Source organism: Neolamprologus multifasciatus, chromosome 13 (genome assembly GCF_963576455.1).
Source record: "Neolamprologus multifasciatus chromosome 13, fNeoMul1.2, whole genome shotgun sequence".
NCBI classification, from domain to species: domain Eukaryota; kingdom Metazoa; phylum Chordata; class Actinopteri; order Cichliformes; family Cichlidae; genus Neolamprologus; species Neolamprologus multifasciatus.
Window position 1 is genome coordinate 15,402,596 of NC_140451.1, and position 15,904 is coordinate 15,418,499.

Consider the following 15,904-nt stretch of genomic DNA (forward strand, 5'->3'; position numbering starts at 1 on the left):
ATCTGTTCACCATAATGTCTGTATGTGCTAATTAAATTAAAGAATACATCTATCTTGTGGTAAGCTTAATATTAGTATGGTTAGGACATTATTTTTTTTTCTTAATTTAGGTAGTGTTTCATTACTCGTTTGAGGGTGAAAAAAATGGGGGGGGGGGGGGGGGGGGGTTATTAATGGCAGAGCAATATCTTACCAATTCCTCCTTTACACACATATTTATGTGTAAATGCAGTTTGTAAATAAAGCAACACAACAATTTACTTCTTGTAATCTTTTTCTGATTTGCCCTAATACAATATAAATGCACTGAATTTCAAAATAATCTTACAGTACTCTCCTCTTTGTGCGTACGTGTTTCTGCCTGTGTCTGTTTTTCATAGATATGCACATGCATAACCTCGGCAAATACTATTGTTTTGTCAAGCACCTGTTTGCTTTGAATATAATACTAATCGCTGCTCTGAACCTTCATTCATTTCACTCTTGTTAAAGTGGTTTAAGCGCAAAACACCTGCCTGTTTTACAAGATGATTAACTAAATTGACATATGGCAAAGCACCAGACAAAAACATCATATTGTGTGTCACTAATCTGTATGCAGACATAACCATTGATGTGTACCTTTCACGTGCACATAAAAATCACAGAAGCTATTAAGGAGTGTGTTTATCATTTCTGAGAGCTCACCTGGGCATGAAAGCTTCCAGTATGCAGACAAAAAAGAAAATGAATAAAAAGATACAATAACGTGTCAGTTTTGCCTAGAGCTATAGATCTGTGGGGTATTTTTGTAATATGATCATATAATTGGCTTGTGTATTGAAAGCAGTGAAAGAAAATCAGTTGGTTGCCAACTGACTGTCTGCTGTCTGAAGTTGGGCTTTAATGTGGTACATACAACCAGTAGGCATCAGAATTTTAAATTAACTACTCCTATGTTATTATTACACCAATGGCATTGCATTTGACAAAAAACATTAAACACTGGAAAATATTACAGTGTATTGCACCTACTTTGTTTGTATATGCAACATTCTGCTTTGCAATTGTGCACTTTTTAAAAATTAGTCTATATTGTGAATTTTCTACAACCACTGAGTCACTTTACATAAATTTGCTTGTGATGGCCAACTTTATAATATGCAAATGATACACACCCTCTGTCTAGGTTGGAGGAAGGTAAAGACAAGAAACACTCAGCATACACGCACATGCATTCTGGGGCCCCTTAGTACCAGCTGAGGATCATTTAAATGCTACCAGAGCTGCTGACTATGTCTATCCCTTTATGACCACAGTACCTATCCTCTGTTGTCTGCTTCCAGAAGGATAATGAACCACGTCACAAAACTCAAAACATCTTAAACTGTTTTTTTGAACCTGACATTGAGTTCACTGTACTCAAATGGATTTCACAGTCAGCAGGTCTCAATCCAACAGAGCACCTTTGAGAATAAAGAGAAGAAAAAGACCTTGTTCATCTATTATTACATAAACTTGATGAGATTTTCCATTTTAAATTGACTCTTTCATTATAAATAATTTAAGATTTTTAATGGAATACAATGGCCAATATCCTGTGTCCTAGTGACACACTGTGTACCTAATGCAAGTGCGTCATAGTAAGAGACTGATTGATAACAACGATAATAACAATGTGATTAGTCAAATGAATACATATATTTGTATACATGTATATATACATATATCCAAATATATTTTGTAGAACAAGTTTGAGAAGATATTTTTTAGCACAGCTTTGCAATTCAGGGGGGAAAAGACAAGAAAATACAGCACTGACTAGCAGAATGACTTTAGGAAGTTAGGTGAAGGAATACAAAGAGCCAGAACACCTGCAAAGAAGAAGGCGGCGCTTGATGAATGGGACAAATGCAGTACTTTGATCCAGGACAGTAGATGTAATGTGTGTTTTTTTTCAGTGTTTAATAAGATTTAGGCAACAAAACTATATGTGGTCAGGTTAAGAGGTCAGGAAATAACGTGTTTTAACTTTATGCCAGAAGATTTCAGAACAGCTGCCTTTAGTTATTCTCCAAACGTTTCCCTCAAGCTGTAAACCTATGACCTCACAACGGCATGGCTGGTCTATAGTGATGAGAGTGATGAAGCGACACTGATAACAATTTAGCAAAATAACCAACAAAGCTATAAGACCATGAGCTCCACCTGTTTTCTGACACAATAAGGCGGAGACTTCAAAGTTTACAGGGAAACAAAGACTATTTTGGCAGTACGCCTTGTGTTCTTCAGATGAATAATAAATGTCAGAATCAGAAGATTGTGGATGATGGGTGAATGTGATGCTATAATTTAACTGAAGCTGAAGAAAAAAGGGGAAAGGAAACAGCTACTGTTATAAAATCAAAATACATATTAAAAAGAAAAGTCTACTTAACTGACAGAAGTGTGAACAATTGATTTCCTTTTTTCTTTAAAGAAAAAAAAAAACCCAGCAAGCCCACTTGGTAGATGGTCTCCATTGGGGCACATTGCCAAGCAGCACTAAATAAAGGCATTTGCAGTTTTGAAGGGTTGCATGAATTAAGCAGACCTATATACCTTCCCTGTGCAAGTGAATAATGGGTATATATTTCATTAGTTTAATTAAAATGCAGGTGCATAAATGAAGCTTAGATATGGGGCTATTGATTTTAGTGAGTTGAATTTATAAGTGTCCAAACCAGTAGTGACCAACTAATTAACTGGTATGAATGTTCTTCATTACAATTAGTTGCAGGCTAATTTCCTCAATACAATAGATAGCTGGTGCTCATAGAGATGTATTATTTTCACTCTCTGAAACGTTAGAGTCTCAATGTCACCATAGGCTGCTCCAGTGTTCCCCTTGCAAAAGTAATTACTCAAGTAATAATTTAATTTTGCTACAGTAATTCTATACACTGTGAAGCATGGCTGCACATTCCTTGCCTATTGTAATTTAAGAAACAATATAGCTCATAAATGGAGTAGATTTATTTTACTTATTGCACTTAAAACTGTGAAAAGGGAGCCAGAATGAAAAGATGAAAATTCTTTATAGTGAGATAGCATGGGTTTCTGCATGCAAGATAAATTTGATAGGAACTGAAAGAAATGGTGAGTAACCTGGCAGAAAAAACAAAAAATCCCAAGCACATTGTCACAACTCACACAGAGTCTAGAGTCTGGAAAAGTTTATATAGTCCCAACACTGCACAGGTTTGGAGCCCACAGTCAGCTGTTTTGAAAACGTCAGTGACATAGCTTTGAGCAGGTTACGGCTCCTCTAGTCACTAAAATGAAAATAAAATGAAAAACATTGTCTAGTAACACCAGAAATAACCAGTTGTTTCTGTTATTACACAGATATTACAGGTAGCTATTTGCTGTATTGTATCTGAGGCTTAGGTGAAAAATTCAACAAACGCGTCAGACACATAAAACAGACCAATGTAAGTGCCTATATGACGGTAATGTACACATTCAAGTTATCAAAGCCAAGAAATTAAAAGAATAAGGTAAGTACATCATAAAAGGTACTCATCCAGTGAGCCACTGATCAGACATATACTGTATACTAAAACTACTAATTAACTTACTTTGATGGAGGCTAATTAGCTATATGGATCTTTACTGAAAATACACTTAGCTTAGGGAATACTTTCAGCACAGTGACTATGGTGGTGTGGAGAACTGAAGTGTACAATTAACAGGTATACTCCAAAGATAGGCTCTACAAGGGAATGCAGCTTCAGGTGCACTGCACCCTGATTTCTAAAGCCACACTTCCTCCCGTTCAGCTAATTTAATGCTTAATGAACCAGATAAGTTTTCCAAATATACTGGACCAGTCCTGAATGTAAATTATGCCGCATATCAGTCTGAAAATGCACCAGCTCATAGCTGCTATTTGACACTTTACATTCAATTCTTTGTACCAGAAGAGCATTTGCAGGGGAAAAAAAGAAAGCAGAGAAAAATAAAAAATAATGGGATACAAAGAAATTATATAATTTCACAAGAATATTTAAATGGCAGTCTCCCAGTTCAGCTTACCTGCCGTAACTCAAGGGTGAGACAACTGGATAGCCTATTTGCCCCTCAAGTAAGCCAAAGTGCCTGTGTGCAGTGTTGGGGAGTAACGGAATACATGTACCGCCGTTACGTATTTAAAATACAAAATATGAGTAACTGTATTTCGTTACAGTTACCGTTTAAAAAGGTGGTATTTAGAATACAGTTACTTTGTTGAAATAAATGGATTACACGGCGGTACTTCCCTGTTTCATATTGTGGCGGGTCAGGACTGTTTGGGTTTTGTTTGACAGCTACGTTCTGTTGTTCCAGGCGGCAGCGTTACGGTTGCCATGGTTACAGGGTGACGCCCTCTCTCTGCGTGTTTCCTGGGTGAGACAGGCCTTTTTGTTGTTGTTGTTGTGCTAAGCTAATAGGCAGAATGCTACCGGTATAGCTCTAAAGAATGTAGCATCATAGGCAGTGTAATCCGTGCTGCAGGGAGAATGGACTGCCATACACGTTATGTGTCTGTGAGCGAGGGAGGGAGAAAAGGGAAAAGTACTAGCTGTCATCGAGCAAAAACGGGAGCTGGAAGCATGTAAATATAATAATAACCACTGCAGCCAAGAAGAGTGCCTGACGAGCCCAGTTGTAAGTACGCTATTAAGACTCGACTGTACACTGTGTTCCTGTTTTCCTCCAAAACAATAAGTTCCCCTCTCTGTCTCTCGCTAGCAAAGTTGACCCAGACAACAAAGTAAAGCTAGTTTTCGGCTATGAGCCATATTAGCCAGAGGTCCCTTTACTTCGGTTCGGAGCCGCGGACCTTCAGTAACAATAATAAATCACAGCAATAGTACATTCATGTAGTTGTAAACAGCATGATAATATATTAAGTAATCCAAAGTATTCAGAATACGTTACTCTCATTGAGTAACGTAACGGAATACGTTACAGAATACATTTTGAGACATGTATTCTGTATTCTGTAATGGAATACATTTTAAAAGTAACCTTCCCAACACTGCCTGTGTGGTTGCACCACACAGGGTTGGGTTGCCCCATAAGCTAACAAAGGTGTTACATTGGTGGGTCTTAACGAAATACATTCAGATTGTTAACATAACCACAACATAATAAGAATAGAGGTGTTACTTCTTTTTTTAAATCTTCCTGCTAGAGCAGGATACTGTATTACATGAAGTAGGCAAAGGAATATGAATATGAGAGGTTACAATGAAAATATTTCTGACAAAAAGAACAAATAACTAGCAACGCTTCATGGGCATTTAAGTTAGTCTAACTATTGCAGACTGCCTGTGTTTGTATCAGTGATGAAACACACTGCGCTGGAGTTATATAACAGCACAGATTCATTGCAGCCATTCATATTGAGATTCTTCAGCATAATGCATCCTCTTACTGAGTGTTTGGTGGTTGTTTTCCTTTCAGGACATCACAGGCCAACTTGAGATTTTCCCTTGAGAGTGCCTTTAAGAATATTTAATTGTATATAATGGTGGAAAGTAGTTGTTGACTGACTGACCTTCTGCTAACGAGACAGGTATTGTGTTGTAATGAATAATGTCTGGTAACAAGGTTCTTGTGCATTTCTGTTTTACTTCATGTGCTGCATTTAAAAGTGTAAAAAAATACTCCACTGTATCACAGGAAGTTACTTTGTTTTGTTTTAAACAATTGATCGGCTTATAAAATACTGAAGGCTGTGAACTTTTGCATTATGGACAATGAGTGCATAAGCTATTATAGTTAGAATAGCCTGACCTCGACTTCAGCAGCATTAGCAATTCTGCTTTCAGGCAATATCGATCTAATAATATACAATCTATCAAATGCCTGACATTACTCAGTTTCCCTTTTGCCGCCAGAACAGCTCTGTTATTACAGCCCACAGACTTTGGCCCTCTGGCTGTGTTCTGTGGTGTCTGCCGCCTAATTTTGGCACCAGATCATTTGAGTTCTGTAGTTTGCTGCAGGAGTATGTTGCTGTCAGAGAGTCTTGTTGCCATCGGGGTGTGGTTGTTTCTGAAGCAATGTTTGGGTGTATGGTGCCTGTCAAAGTGACATACAGTACTGCTTAAAAGTCTCAAGCTACTCCTCATTTCTTTCTATTTTGCCTCCAAGGAACCAGACTTTCTTCTAAATTTTTTAAAGTGATCTTGAGCAGTAGTTCTCCAGGACATTTGAAGGTTTTTCGAAAATTTTCATTGGACACCAGCTGTTTTTTCATTCATATTTATGGAGTATTAATGCAGTATGCAGTGTGTCCTTAAAAATTTGGTAAATGAAGGACAAAAACAGAAGTGGCAGGTCTAAAAAAAATCTTCATTAGATAAAAAGTGAAAATCATGCTCTTAAGAAACAGGAAATTAAACTCCGACATAGGACCTGAGAGATGCATCTAGCCATTGAGTTAATCCATCTACTGTTTGCTGAAGTCTCATCAGAAATGGTATCCAAGGAAAGTTGGCTGTTGAGATGCCATTCTTAAGACTGGGAAACAGGCATCCCAAACTATACAAGAACTCAAGAGGGACACTGGTAAGTGTTGACAGCCTTCTGTAAAATACTGTGGAGGCTCTTTCATGCCTCTATCAGCCAGTGGTGTTTAGGATCTTGTCAAAATTAATGGACTGATGAATGCAGAAAAATACAGTCAGGTAACCGACAATGACCCCCAAACACACTGCCAATGCAGTAAAAGTATATCTGGAAAGAAAAACACACAATAGAACAATATCGTGGATTGGCCTCCCCAGAGTCTGGACCTCAGCAATTCTTAAGCAGTGTGGGATCATCTTGACAGAGAACAGAACAAAAGGCAACATCCAAAGAAGAGCTTTGAATGTTCCCCAAGAAGCCTGGAGAACTATTCCTCAAGACTACTTAAAGAAATGACAAGAAAGGTTCAGGCTGTGCTGAAGATTAAATGGACTGGTTCTTATATAGCGCTTTTCTACTCTTCTGAGCACTCAAAGCGCTTAACACAACTTGTGCATTCACCCATTCACACCCATTCGCACAAGCACATTTCTCTAGGTGCTTTCTAGATAACATTCACACACATTCATACTCCAATGGATGCATCGGAGAGCAATTTGGGGTTAGTATCTTGCCCAAGGATATTTGGCATGCAGACTAGGGGAAGCCAGGAATCGAACCACCAACCTTCCGATCAGTAGATGACCTGCTCTACCACCTGAGCTACAGCCACCTCAAATGCAGACTGCCTGTGTAAATGTGATCATGTTATATTTTCAAGTTCACTAGAATAGTATAAACTGCTTTTTGCCTTACATGCTGTATTCCTATTTATAAGAGCAGCAATAACAAAAAATTGCAGCCAGTATTTCAATTTTACTACGAAAATATACAAAAATGAGTTAGCTCAATACCAAAGTACTGCACATTAATGTCAAATCCAAGTCTTGTGGAACATCGCAATGTAGCAAGATGATCAATGCTAACCCCTTTATTGCTGATGTAAGCCATAAATAGCAGCAATAACAAAACGCCAGAAATTCAGTTAAAAGAACATTTAGTTGAACATTCAGTCTTTTTAAAGTTAAAGACAATATTTTTCTTGTTGAATACTTTTTCCCCTCGCTGATGGGAGTTTTACAAAACTATACAGATTATACCTGTAGCTTAAATATTCATTCACTCACTGGGTGTTTTGTGTTGCTTCTAGTCAAGAAGCAGACTAGACTAGACGTGTTGTATTTTATCACACATACTTAAATTCTGCAGATCACGATAAAAAATCTACGATTATCAGTTCAGCATGGACGCTTGAACGCGTTTTCCTGCGGAGACGTCACGGTCAGCTGCCCGTCTCTCCACCGTGGTGACGTTAACAGGAGCACGTGGGTTTGTTATTGCAGGAAGTGAAGATGGCGGCTCAGTCGTTGCTAACAGAGTCTGTGCTCGGGTGGTCTATTTTCACCGTTATACTGTTGGTAAGGAAGCACGACATTACGTAGTCGCTTTATAAAGTAGTGGAGCGGTAAACGGTTAGCCCGAGTTGTGCTAGTAGGCGAAGTCGTTGCTTTAACTTCGGCGTTAATCGGCGCAACATGGCTACAGCGCATTAACGCCAGCACTGTCTTTGGATTGGTTTTAGCTAACATTAGCCGTGACACACTTACAGGCTGTCGCCCTATAAGAGGCTTTCAGTGAACTGTTTAGAATATTTTGGTGTTGCGTACTGTTAGAAACATTGGAATTGTTAAACACCACTTTGTGGAGAATAGGAATCTGGTATTGTTTCTTAATTTCATAAAAATGGAACATCCACGGTTAGATCTTTCCTGTATAAAACCACCCAGCTGTACTGTAAAGTGTCTCCTTGTTTTTAAACGCACTGTTTTTATTACGAATAAATAAGTGCTGAAATTGGAAAAACTACATTAACCAACCTTAACCAAAGACAACTATGTAGTCCCCCCCCAGCAAGACATAAATTGAGACTTCTGTAGATGATAAATGAACGTCTTAAAGTTGTTCAGCTTGATAATCTGCAGCCCATTTAGCCCTCATTATCCCAAATGTCATTCATACCCACATCACATGGCTAAATTACAAGTCCTCCAGAAGAATGGCTGGATGCCAATAAATTGCTCTGTTTTTCTGCCCAGTACTAAGCAACCCTTTTATTTCAGACCTCTCAATGGGTCTTATTTGGATGCAGAGCCTTTCGCCATTACCTGGCAGAGCAAGCAGCCGGAGGCGTAAAGCTGTGGGCCTTTAATTGATCCTGTCTGCGAATGGCAGCCCTTAAGCTGAAGGGGCAAGTGTTTGCAGTGTCCTCACCTCTTAAAGCACATGTGCCTGGAATATGACCTTGTCATTTTGGAGCCCATTTATTGCTTTTTTGTCTAATGAGCTTCTCTCCCATTACAATGTCAATTCCTCTCCTGTTCATTTTCCCCCCTTTAAACGTTGAACAGCATGATAATACGTGTGTATGTTATTGCTTAATTTAAACAATCTTTTAAAAAGTGTACCACTCGTATCACCTTTCTAGTAAGTCTGTTTATTTTGCTTCTTACGAAATATACTTTGTGTTATTGCCTGTCACTCTGAGAAGGGAGTATGATATAATCGGATCAGCTCCTCCAGAGCACCTGCAGTCAGGCTTTTAAAGTTACATAATGTCCTATTTGTTGTTTTAATACTTAGATTTCATTTGTTTTGTTTTTGTGTTATAAGTGGTGTGTTTTAAATTTCAAGGATATATAACACTACAAAGGTAGACTTTGTTGCAGGGGTATTGTATTATGTAGCATAATTTTACTGATTTCCAACCTCTAGTGTGTTGCTTGTTTGCTTCAGTTTGATTTTTATAAACCCTGTTGACATTTTCCAAATTAAATGCAAATGCCACCTCGTACTGCATATAGTTGATTGAATTTACTTCTGTTTTTTTTTTGCCTTTACATGTAATAGAGCTCTGTAAGCCAAAAGTATTTTTGCTGCCCTATTATTTATTTTAAGTGTTCCTCGTGATGACATTATTAAACCTTTTGTTTTATTTTAATTACTGGGTTTTTTGTTTTTGTTTTTTTTTGTTTTTAAGGTAATTCTCGTGTTCTGTTGGATCTACATTCGGAAATTTCAAAGTCGGCGGGAGAGTGAAGTTATTTCAACTATCACTGCAATATGTGCTCTGGCTATTGCTTTGATCACGTCTGCACTTCTACCAGTGGACATATTCCTTGTTTCTTTCATGAAGTATCCCAATGGTACTTATAAGGTTAGTATTTTGTTCTGCAACCTAAAATCTAAATGCATTTCTCAGTTGTATTTTTTTTTTGTCTTATTGTTGCATTTGAATAAAGTCGCCAGACAATTTATTAGGTATATGTTGCTAGTGCAGGATTGGAACTTCTTTTGCCTTCAGAGCTACCATGAGTCCTTTGGACACAGATTCAGAAAGTTGTTAGAAACATTCCTCAAAGATTTTAGTTTCATATTAACATGATAGCATCGCACAGTTGCAGGTTTGTTGTCTGCACATCAGTGAGTTGGGAAATCGAGACTCAGGCCCTTCTGCTCACTGGATATTTGCTCTTTTTCTCGTCATTCTGTATAAACTGTGTGAGATTGGTGTAGATCAGCACCAGTTCAAAATCACTAAGGCTACTTTCACACTGCAGGCAAAAGCGCATCAAATCCGATTTTTCTGACCCTATGCGACCCATATCCGATCATGGTATGACAGTGTGAACGGCACAAATCCGATATTTTCAAATCCGATCTGGGTCACTTTCGTATGTGGTACTGAATCCGATACATATCTGATGTTTTAGAAAGCGACTGCTGTTTGAACGGTCATGTCGCATTAAATCCGTTTTTTACGTCACTGACACAAGACAGACACCAATTATCAGCTCTGGAGAAGCGCCCGAGAAGACATTGCGAACGCTTCCTGGTCATCCGGTGTAGATGTTAGTAAAACTGTTGGGAAGACAACATTGGAGAAACGTGAACATTTTATTTGTACTGTATAATATGCAGATTCTGACAGAAATCTGCAACTATCCTTTGAAGCACCGCTCCTCTCTAAAACAGCAATAAGGATAATTATTAGGTTATTTACATTATTATGTAAATAACAAAATAACTTAAAGCAAAAATTGGGAAACGTAAAGTCCGAAGTCTTTATATTAAGGGCCATCAGTCAAACAATATTGTTTGCTGTGGGTCTAAACAGAGCGCATTGTGAGTGACGTCTTCTTTTGCGCATGCGCGCTGCTTTGAGAGTTCAAACTAGAGCGCGTTTGCTGTCGCATTTTATTTAGTGTGAACAAGCAGACAAAAAAATCGGATTTGATCAAAAAATCGGAATTGAGCATTAAGACCTGCAGTGTGAACATAGCCTTAAATCCCCTTTCTTGCCCATTCTGATGCTCAGTTTAAACTTTAGCCGTTTGTCTTCCCCATGTCTGCTTGGCTAAAGTGGCTGCCATGCAATTGGCTAATGGGGTATTTTTATTAATGAACAGTTGATTAGCAGTTGAATAAAGTGGTCAGTAGGTGTACATCTACATCAAGATGTGTAATATGTTCAACTGTTTTCATTTATTGTTATACATGAGTCATGAATCAGCCTTGTTACAAATGTTAAAATTAATATTCATAATTGGCTTTCTCATGGCAGGAATGGGCAGCAAACAATGAGACAAGAGGGCAAATTGAAGATACTGTGTTGTATGGATATTACAGTAAGTATGTTTTTTTCATAGTTTATGTGGGTAATAAACTCAGACAATGAAAATTTTTGACATTTATGTCATTATGTGAAAATAAAATATAATAAACACTTAAATTATAAAAGGATTATTAACTGCACAGCGGTTAAGTTTGCGTTGTTTTTAATGTTTGCTTTTGAGTTATTTACTTTTCTTACATGATTATAAGTGTGTTACGTCATTATTTTGATCTTATCTCTGCTTTGATTTGAATGAGGTGCCAGTTCAATTTTGGTAACACCTGGGGCCTGTCTCATCTATGCAGCAGTCCTAGAGGGTTAGCAGTCTAACTCTGGAAATCACATAGGCTCTTTGTTTCCCACACTGGTGACTCATTTTCACACAGGGCATCTCTCTGTAGTAACTTCGATTGTAGAGCTTACCTGCTCTGAAGCTGCTTTAGTCAGGCTGTGACTTGAGGATATATTTAAAGCCCAAACAATAACTGTTTCTAAAGCATCATCTGGCCTTTTTAAAGACCAGCTTTTCATCACAAATTCAGTTGAATTTAAATTTGAGTTTTTGTCACAGGGTTATGTTGAAGAACGAAAACAGTTTTACATGATTATTCTGTAAATCAGATCAAACATTGTGTTTCTGGGCAATATGCCAGCTTTGGTCATTAAAGAAAGTCGTATCTGTTAAATAGCACTCCACTTAGGTTTGTCCTTTGTAGCAATAAACAAATTGAATTTACTGTTACAAATTAAGTGCCTTTCCAATCATTTAGTTCCACAACCCTGGGATTTTTAACAACGTAAGAGTTGAAAATTAGGTAATTTATCTCGTAAATTTACATACTTGTGTAATGTCATAGTATTTACTTTAATATCATATGTTTGTAATACTTTAATGTGCCTTATTTTGTGTGTTGTAGAGAATGTGTTTTTTTGTTTCACTGGGACCAAGTTCATAACGTATCAAACATGCTGCTTGCTGAGTTGGTCATACATGTCTCTGCCTTTTGGTTACCAACTCTTCATGTAAAATGGCAAGAATTGTTTGTTAAACAGGTTTACAAAACCGGTCAGTCTGTGATGAAATCACATGACCGTATGGACCATTTCAATGATAAGGATGTGATGCATACATATACTTTAACTACAGTCTTCAAAAATTTCAGCTAAACAACACCTGATGTGTGATATTTTTTTTGTTGCATAATGTGTTGTATATTTTCAGAGGCATTTTAGCACCAGGACTTGATGTTTTAATAGCAGCAGGATGTAGTTTTAGGTTTCCAGCTAGCTGGGAGCCTTTTAGCTAGAAGGCCTTCCTTGATAAAGACATTATCTGGATGGTGATATATGTTCCTCCAAAACTTGATCATTTAGCATTAATGATGCCTTCACAGTTCTGCAAGTGACCCATTCCATGTGTCCTTTGCTGTCTTTTGAAATGTGCCTGAATAACTAGCTGGATTAGTGTCTCTCATCTCTGGCACAGAAGACTAAGTGTCTATGATTTAAAAAAAAAAAAAAAAGCTTACAGCTTTAGTCATCCAACAGTTGGACTGTGTTCTACTTTGCTGCAGTTCATCTTAAATGAGATAAAGTTCAGAGGGTCAGAAGCTCTCTCTTAGATGCATAATGACTTTACAGTAGTACTCCACATTTGTAGTGTGACAGTGGGGGATAAAGTCACAGTGCACATCCGTGTGAATGTAGCCAAGCATCCTTCTCACTTGATGGCTTGGTCACTGGACACTTGTCCATGGAAGAGTACTGTCCTCTCGGACAAAGACCAAATCTAATCTACACTGATAATTCTTAGAATGAAGGCTGACTAAGTTTGATACAGAAGTTGATGTCTGATTTTAAGTTTGAGGTACATGAAAGTGATGAGAACCTCCAGGAATTGACTCAAACGTGGCAGGAGTGCTGTAAGTGGTGCACAATGAAAAAACTTTGAAGGGGATAGCAACCGGATTTAAATTATTTTTAGTTTATTGCTTTTTATGAACGGAGATGTAAATTGTTTGATTTCTTAGATATGGCTTTTTTCATGGCAGAGATTTAAATGGCAGTTATGAATGCAGCAAAACTCTACTTTCTGGTATTAATTTCAAAAGTGGATTTTTAATGCAGTTCCACCTGAGGGCCTCGCAGATATTTAATATTACTTTTGAAGATAAGTCTTTGCAGACACTTCTCTGGATACTCTAAATCTTTTCAATATTATGTACCAATACATTTTAGAGTTTGGGGTTACTATATTCCCACTATTATATTCATAGTGGAATTGACATTAAGGATGGCACAAATGAGAGCCTGTTTGTTTTTAAAAAAAAAATAAAAAATTCTAATAATAATTATTATATTTTGGGGGATTTTTAATTCTTGCATTCTGTGTATTAATCCAAAACCTACAAAATCTGCAGATAGCTTGATGGCTGATTATTCAACAGTACTTCTTTCCAAGATGGTTGTTGTTCACCAAGATTTATTTGATTTGCTTGTTGTAGTTGTCACACTTAGCTTGTATTTATTGACACTTTGTTTTTGGCTTTGTTTGACACTGGGTTGCATCATTAGGAAGTTTTTTGAGCATCTAGGGCAGGTCTAGTCTCCAAGGATGACTCTGCAATTCCTGTTGTTACAACCCATCTAGGGCCAGGCAATAACATAAGTGAGGCACTCGCTCCCCCCCAGGACCCAAGCAGCAACAGGAAACAAATACGTTCTTTATAATGTGATTTATTTACCAAGTGGTAAAGAAGGACAACAAATGGTAAATGGCCTGTATTTGTATAGCGCTTTATTAGTCCCTAAGGACCCCAAAGCGCTTTACACATTCAGTCATTCAGTCATTCACCCATTCGCACACACATTCACACACTGGTGATGGCAAGCTACGTTGTAGCCACAGCCACCCTGGGGCGCACTGACAGAGGTGAGGCTGCCGGACACTGGCGCCACCGGGCCCTCTGACCACTACCAGTAGGCAACGGGTGAAGTGTCTTGCCCAAGGACACAACGTGTCGTAGGGTGAGCCAAGGCCAAAATAACAAAAACAAATCTACACAAATTCCGCACCCGTGACCTTTCCAAAACAAAGTCAAAAATAAAGACAGAGTCTGACCTCCTTAACTAATTCAAAACAGGAGAAAACTGGTGATCAACAGCAGCTCACCCCTACCCACTCCACTTCCACAACTTCCAAAACAGCACTGCAGCCAGCGGCTGCCACAGGTATACTGCTGGGTCGTGAGGAGAGACGCGAGAACCTCTTCCGCTGCGGCACTCCGGCCTCCTTTTAATGGGCGGGTCCTCCAGCTGGAACCAGTCACGTCGGGCTGTATATCCGCGCACCAATCGGAGCAGGGCCCTGGCACAGCTGAATTAACATAAACAGATACATTAACTGCACAAAACAAACACATGAAATGCAAGTTCGTAACACAGTATTTGTATGTGGTTGTAAATCATGGACAACATCCAGACTTTTTGACTGATAAATTACAAGCTTAAAACTGTTGGTGCCTCTGAAATGTCTTCATGGTTGTTATATTAAAGGATAACACAAGTTGTCCTTGTTGATAGCAAATTCAGTCATGCCAAAGTCTCTAGATCGTGTGTTTTCTAACAGATGCTAGCTTAAAGTGGCTGTCAGCAACACTGTTTTATACCGTCTGTTAAAAAACGCCAAATGCAAGGACGACAAGCTGTCTCCATGCCCAGACAGTCCCATCAAAGAAACCACTTCCTCTGGCATAATGACACCCTCCCTCCAAAATCCAAAAAAGGCACAGACCACAGCACTGCCCCTCAGCATTCAGGCCATAGTATATTGGGCTCTAAACATAAACGTATGATTTCATACATAAGGATGACTTTTTTCTTTTGCTATCTATAGTTTGGATTAGACATCTCCCTAAATGAAACCTTGCTTTATAGAGATTTAGAAATATGAATAATTCATTAGGCTTAGTCTTCAATGCAGGGCTGTGTCTTGTCAGTAATTTAATTCATTTAATGGCCAAACTGCCTGGAAACCATGTTCATGGTACAGTAGTTACACTCAAGAAATGTTTCCCAAATTAAAGGAAAAGCACATATAGTTGGCTTAATAATTGGTTTAGTACATCTGGTTGGAGCCTTTGAGAGGAAATCTTAAGTCACAATTTCTGTAATTGCTTTGAGTGGCAGCTAAAATTGCCGGATTTTATGTAGCACTTCATATTGTGATGCTCATTCCACACAGTTTTATAGGTTACTACATGTTTTATATTGTGTGTTAAGTAGGCATTATATGCTTTTATGTCATTCAAAGAGCAAAAGACAGGCTTTTTTATGTGCATAATGTTATTCAGCTGAAAAGCCATAGACGCTTAAAGTCAGAAGAGGGGTAGGGAAGAAGCTTGAAGGAATTTGCTGTTTGCTTCAAGCATGTGCACATGTGATCAGAGCTGTGTAAGTGTATGCTGTGCTTGTAACCTTTGGCTGCTGATATGGAAGGATGTATGCTTGTAAAACTGCCTGGAATACAAAAGTCTCAGCCTTGGAGTTTAGATTGATAATGGGTTTGTTTGGAGCAACGTTTTGTTCAATCGTAGCACATTTTGAATATTGGAATTGAATTATGAGCTCAGCGGTGCAGAATATTAACCTGTC

The 15,904-nt window shown here is 38.2% G+C and overlaps 1 protein-coding gene across 1 annotated transcript in view; it reads left to right on the forward strand.

Annotated features, from left to right (window-relative positions):
• Nucleotides 1-7,869: 7,869 nt before the first annotated feature.
• Nucleotides 7,870-15,904, forward strand: part of lmbrd1 (LMBR1 domain containing 1) — a 54,701-nt gene continuing 46,666 nt past the window's right edge. Inside the window, exons 1-3 of the mRNA XM_085183249.1 lie at nucleotides 7,870-7,997; nucleotides 9,617-9,793; nucleotides 11,201-11,264. Coding sequence (XP_085039375.1) covers nucleotides 7,932-7,997; nucleotides 9,617-9,793; nucleotides 11,201-11,264 — 307 coding nt within the window. The 5' untranslated portion in view covers nucleotides 7,870-7,931. The remainder of the gene's footprint in view (nucleotides 7,998-9,616; nucleotides 9,794-11,200; nucleotides 11,265-15,904) is intronic.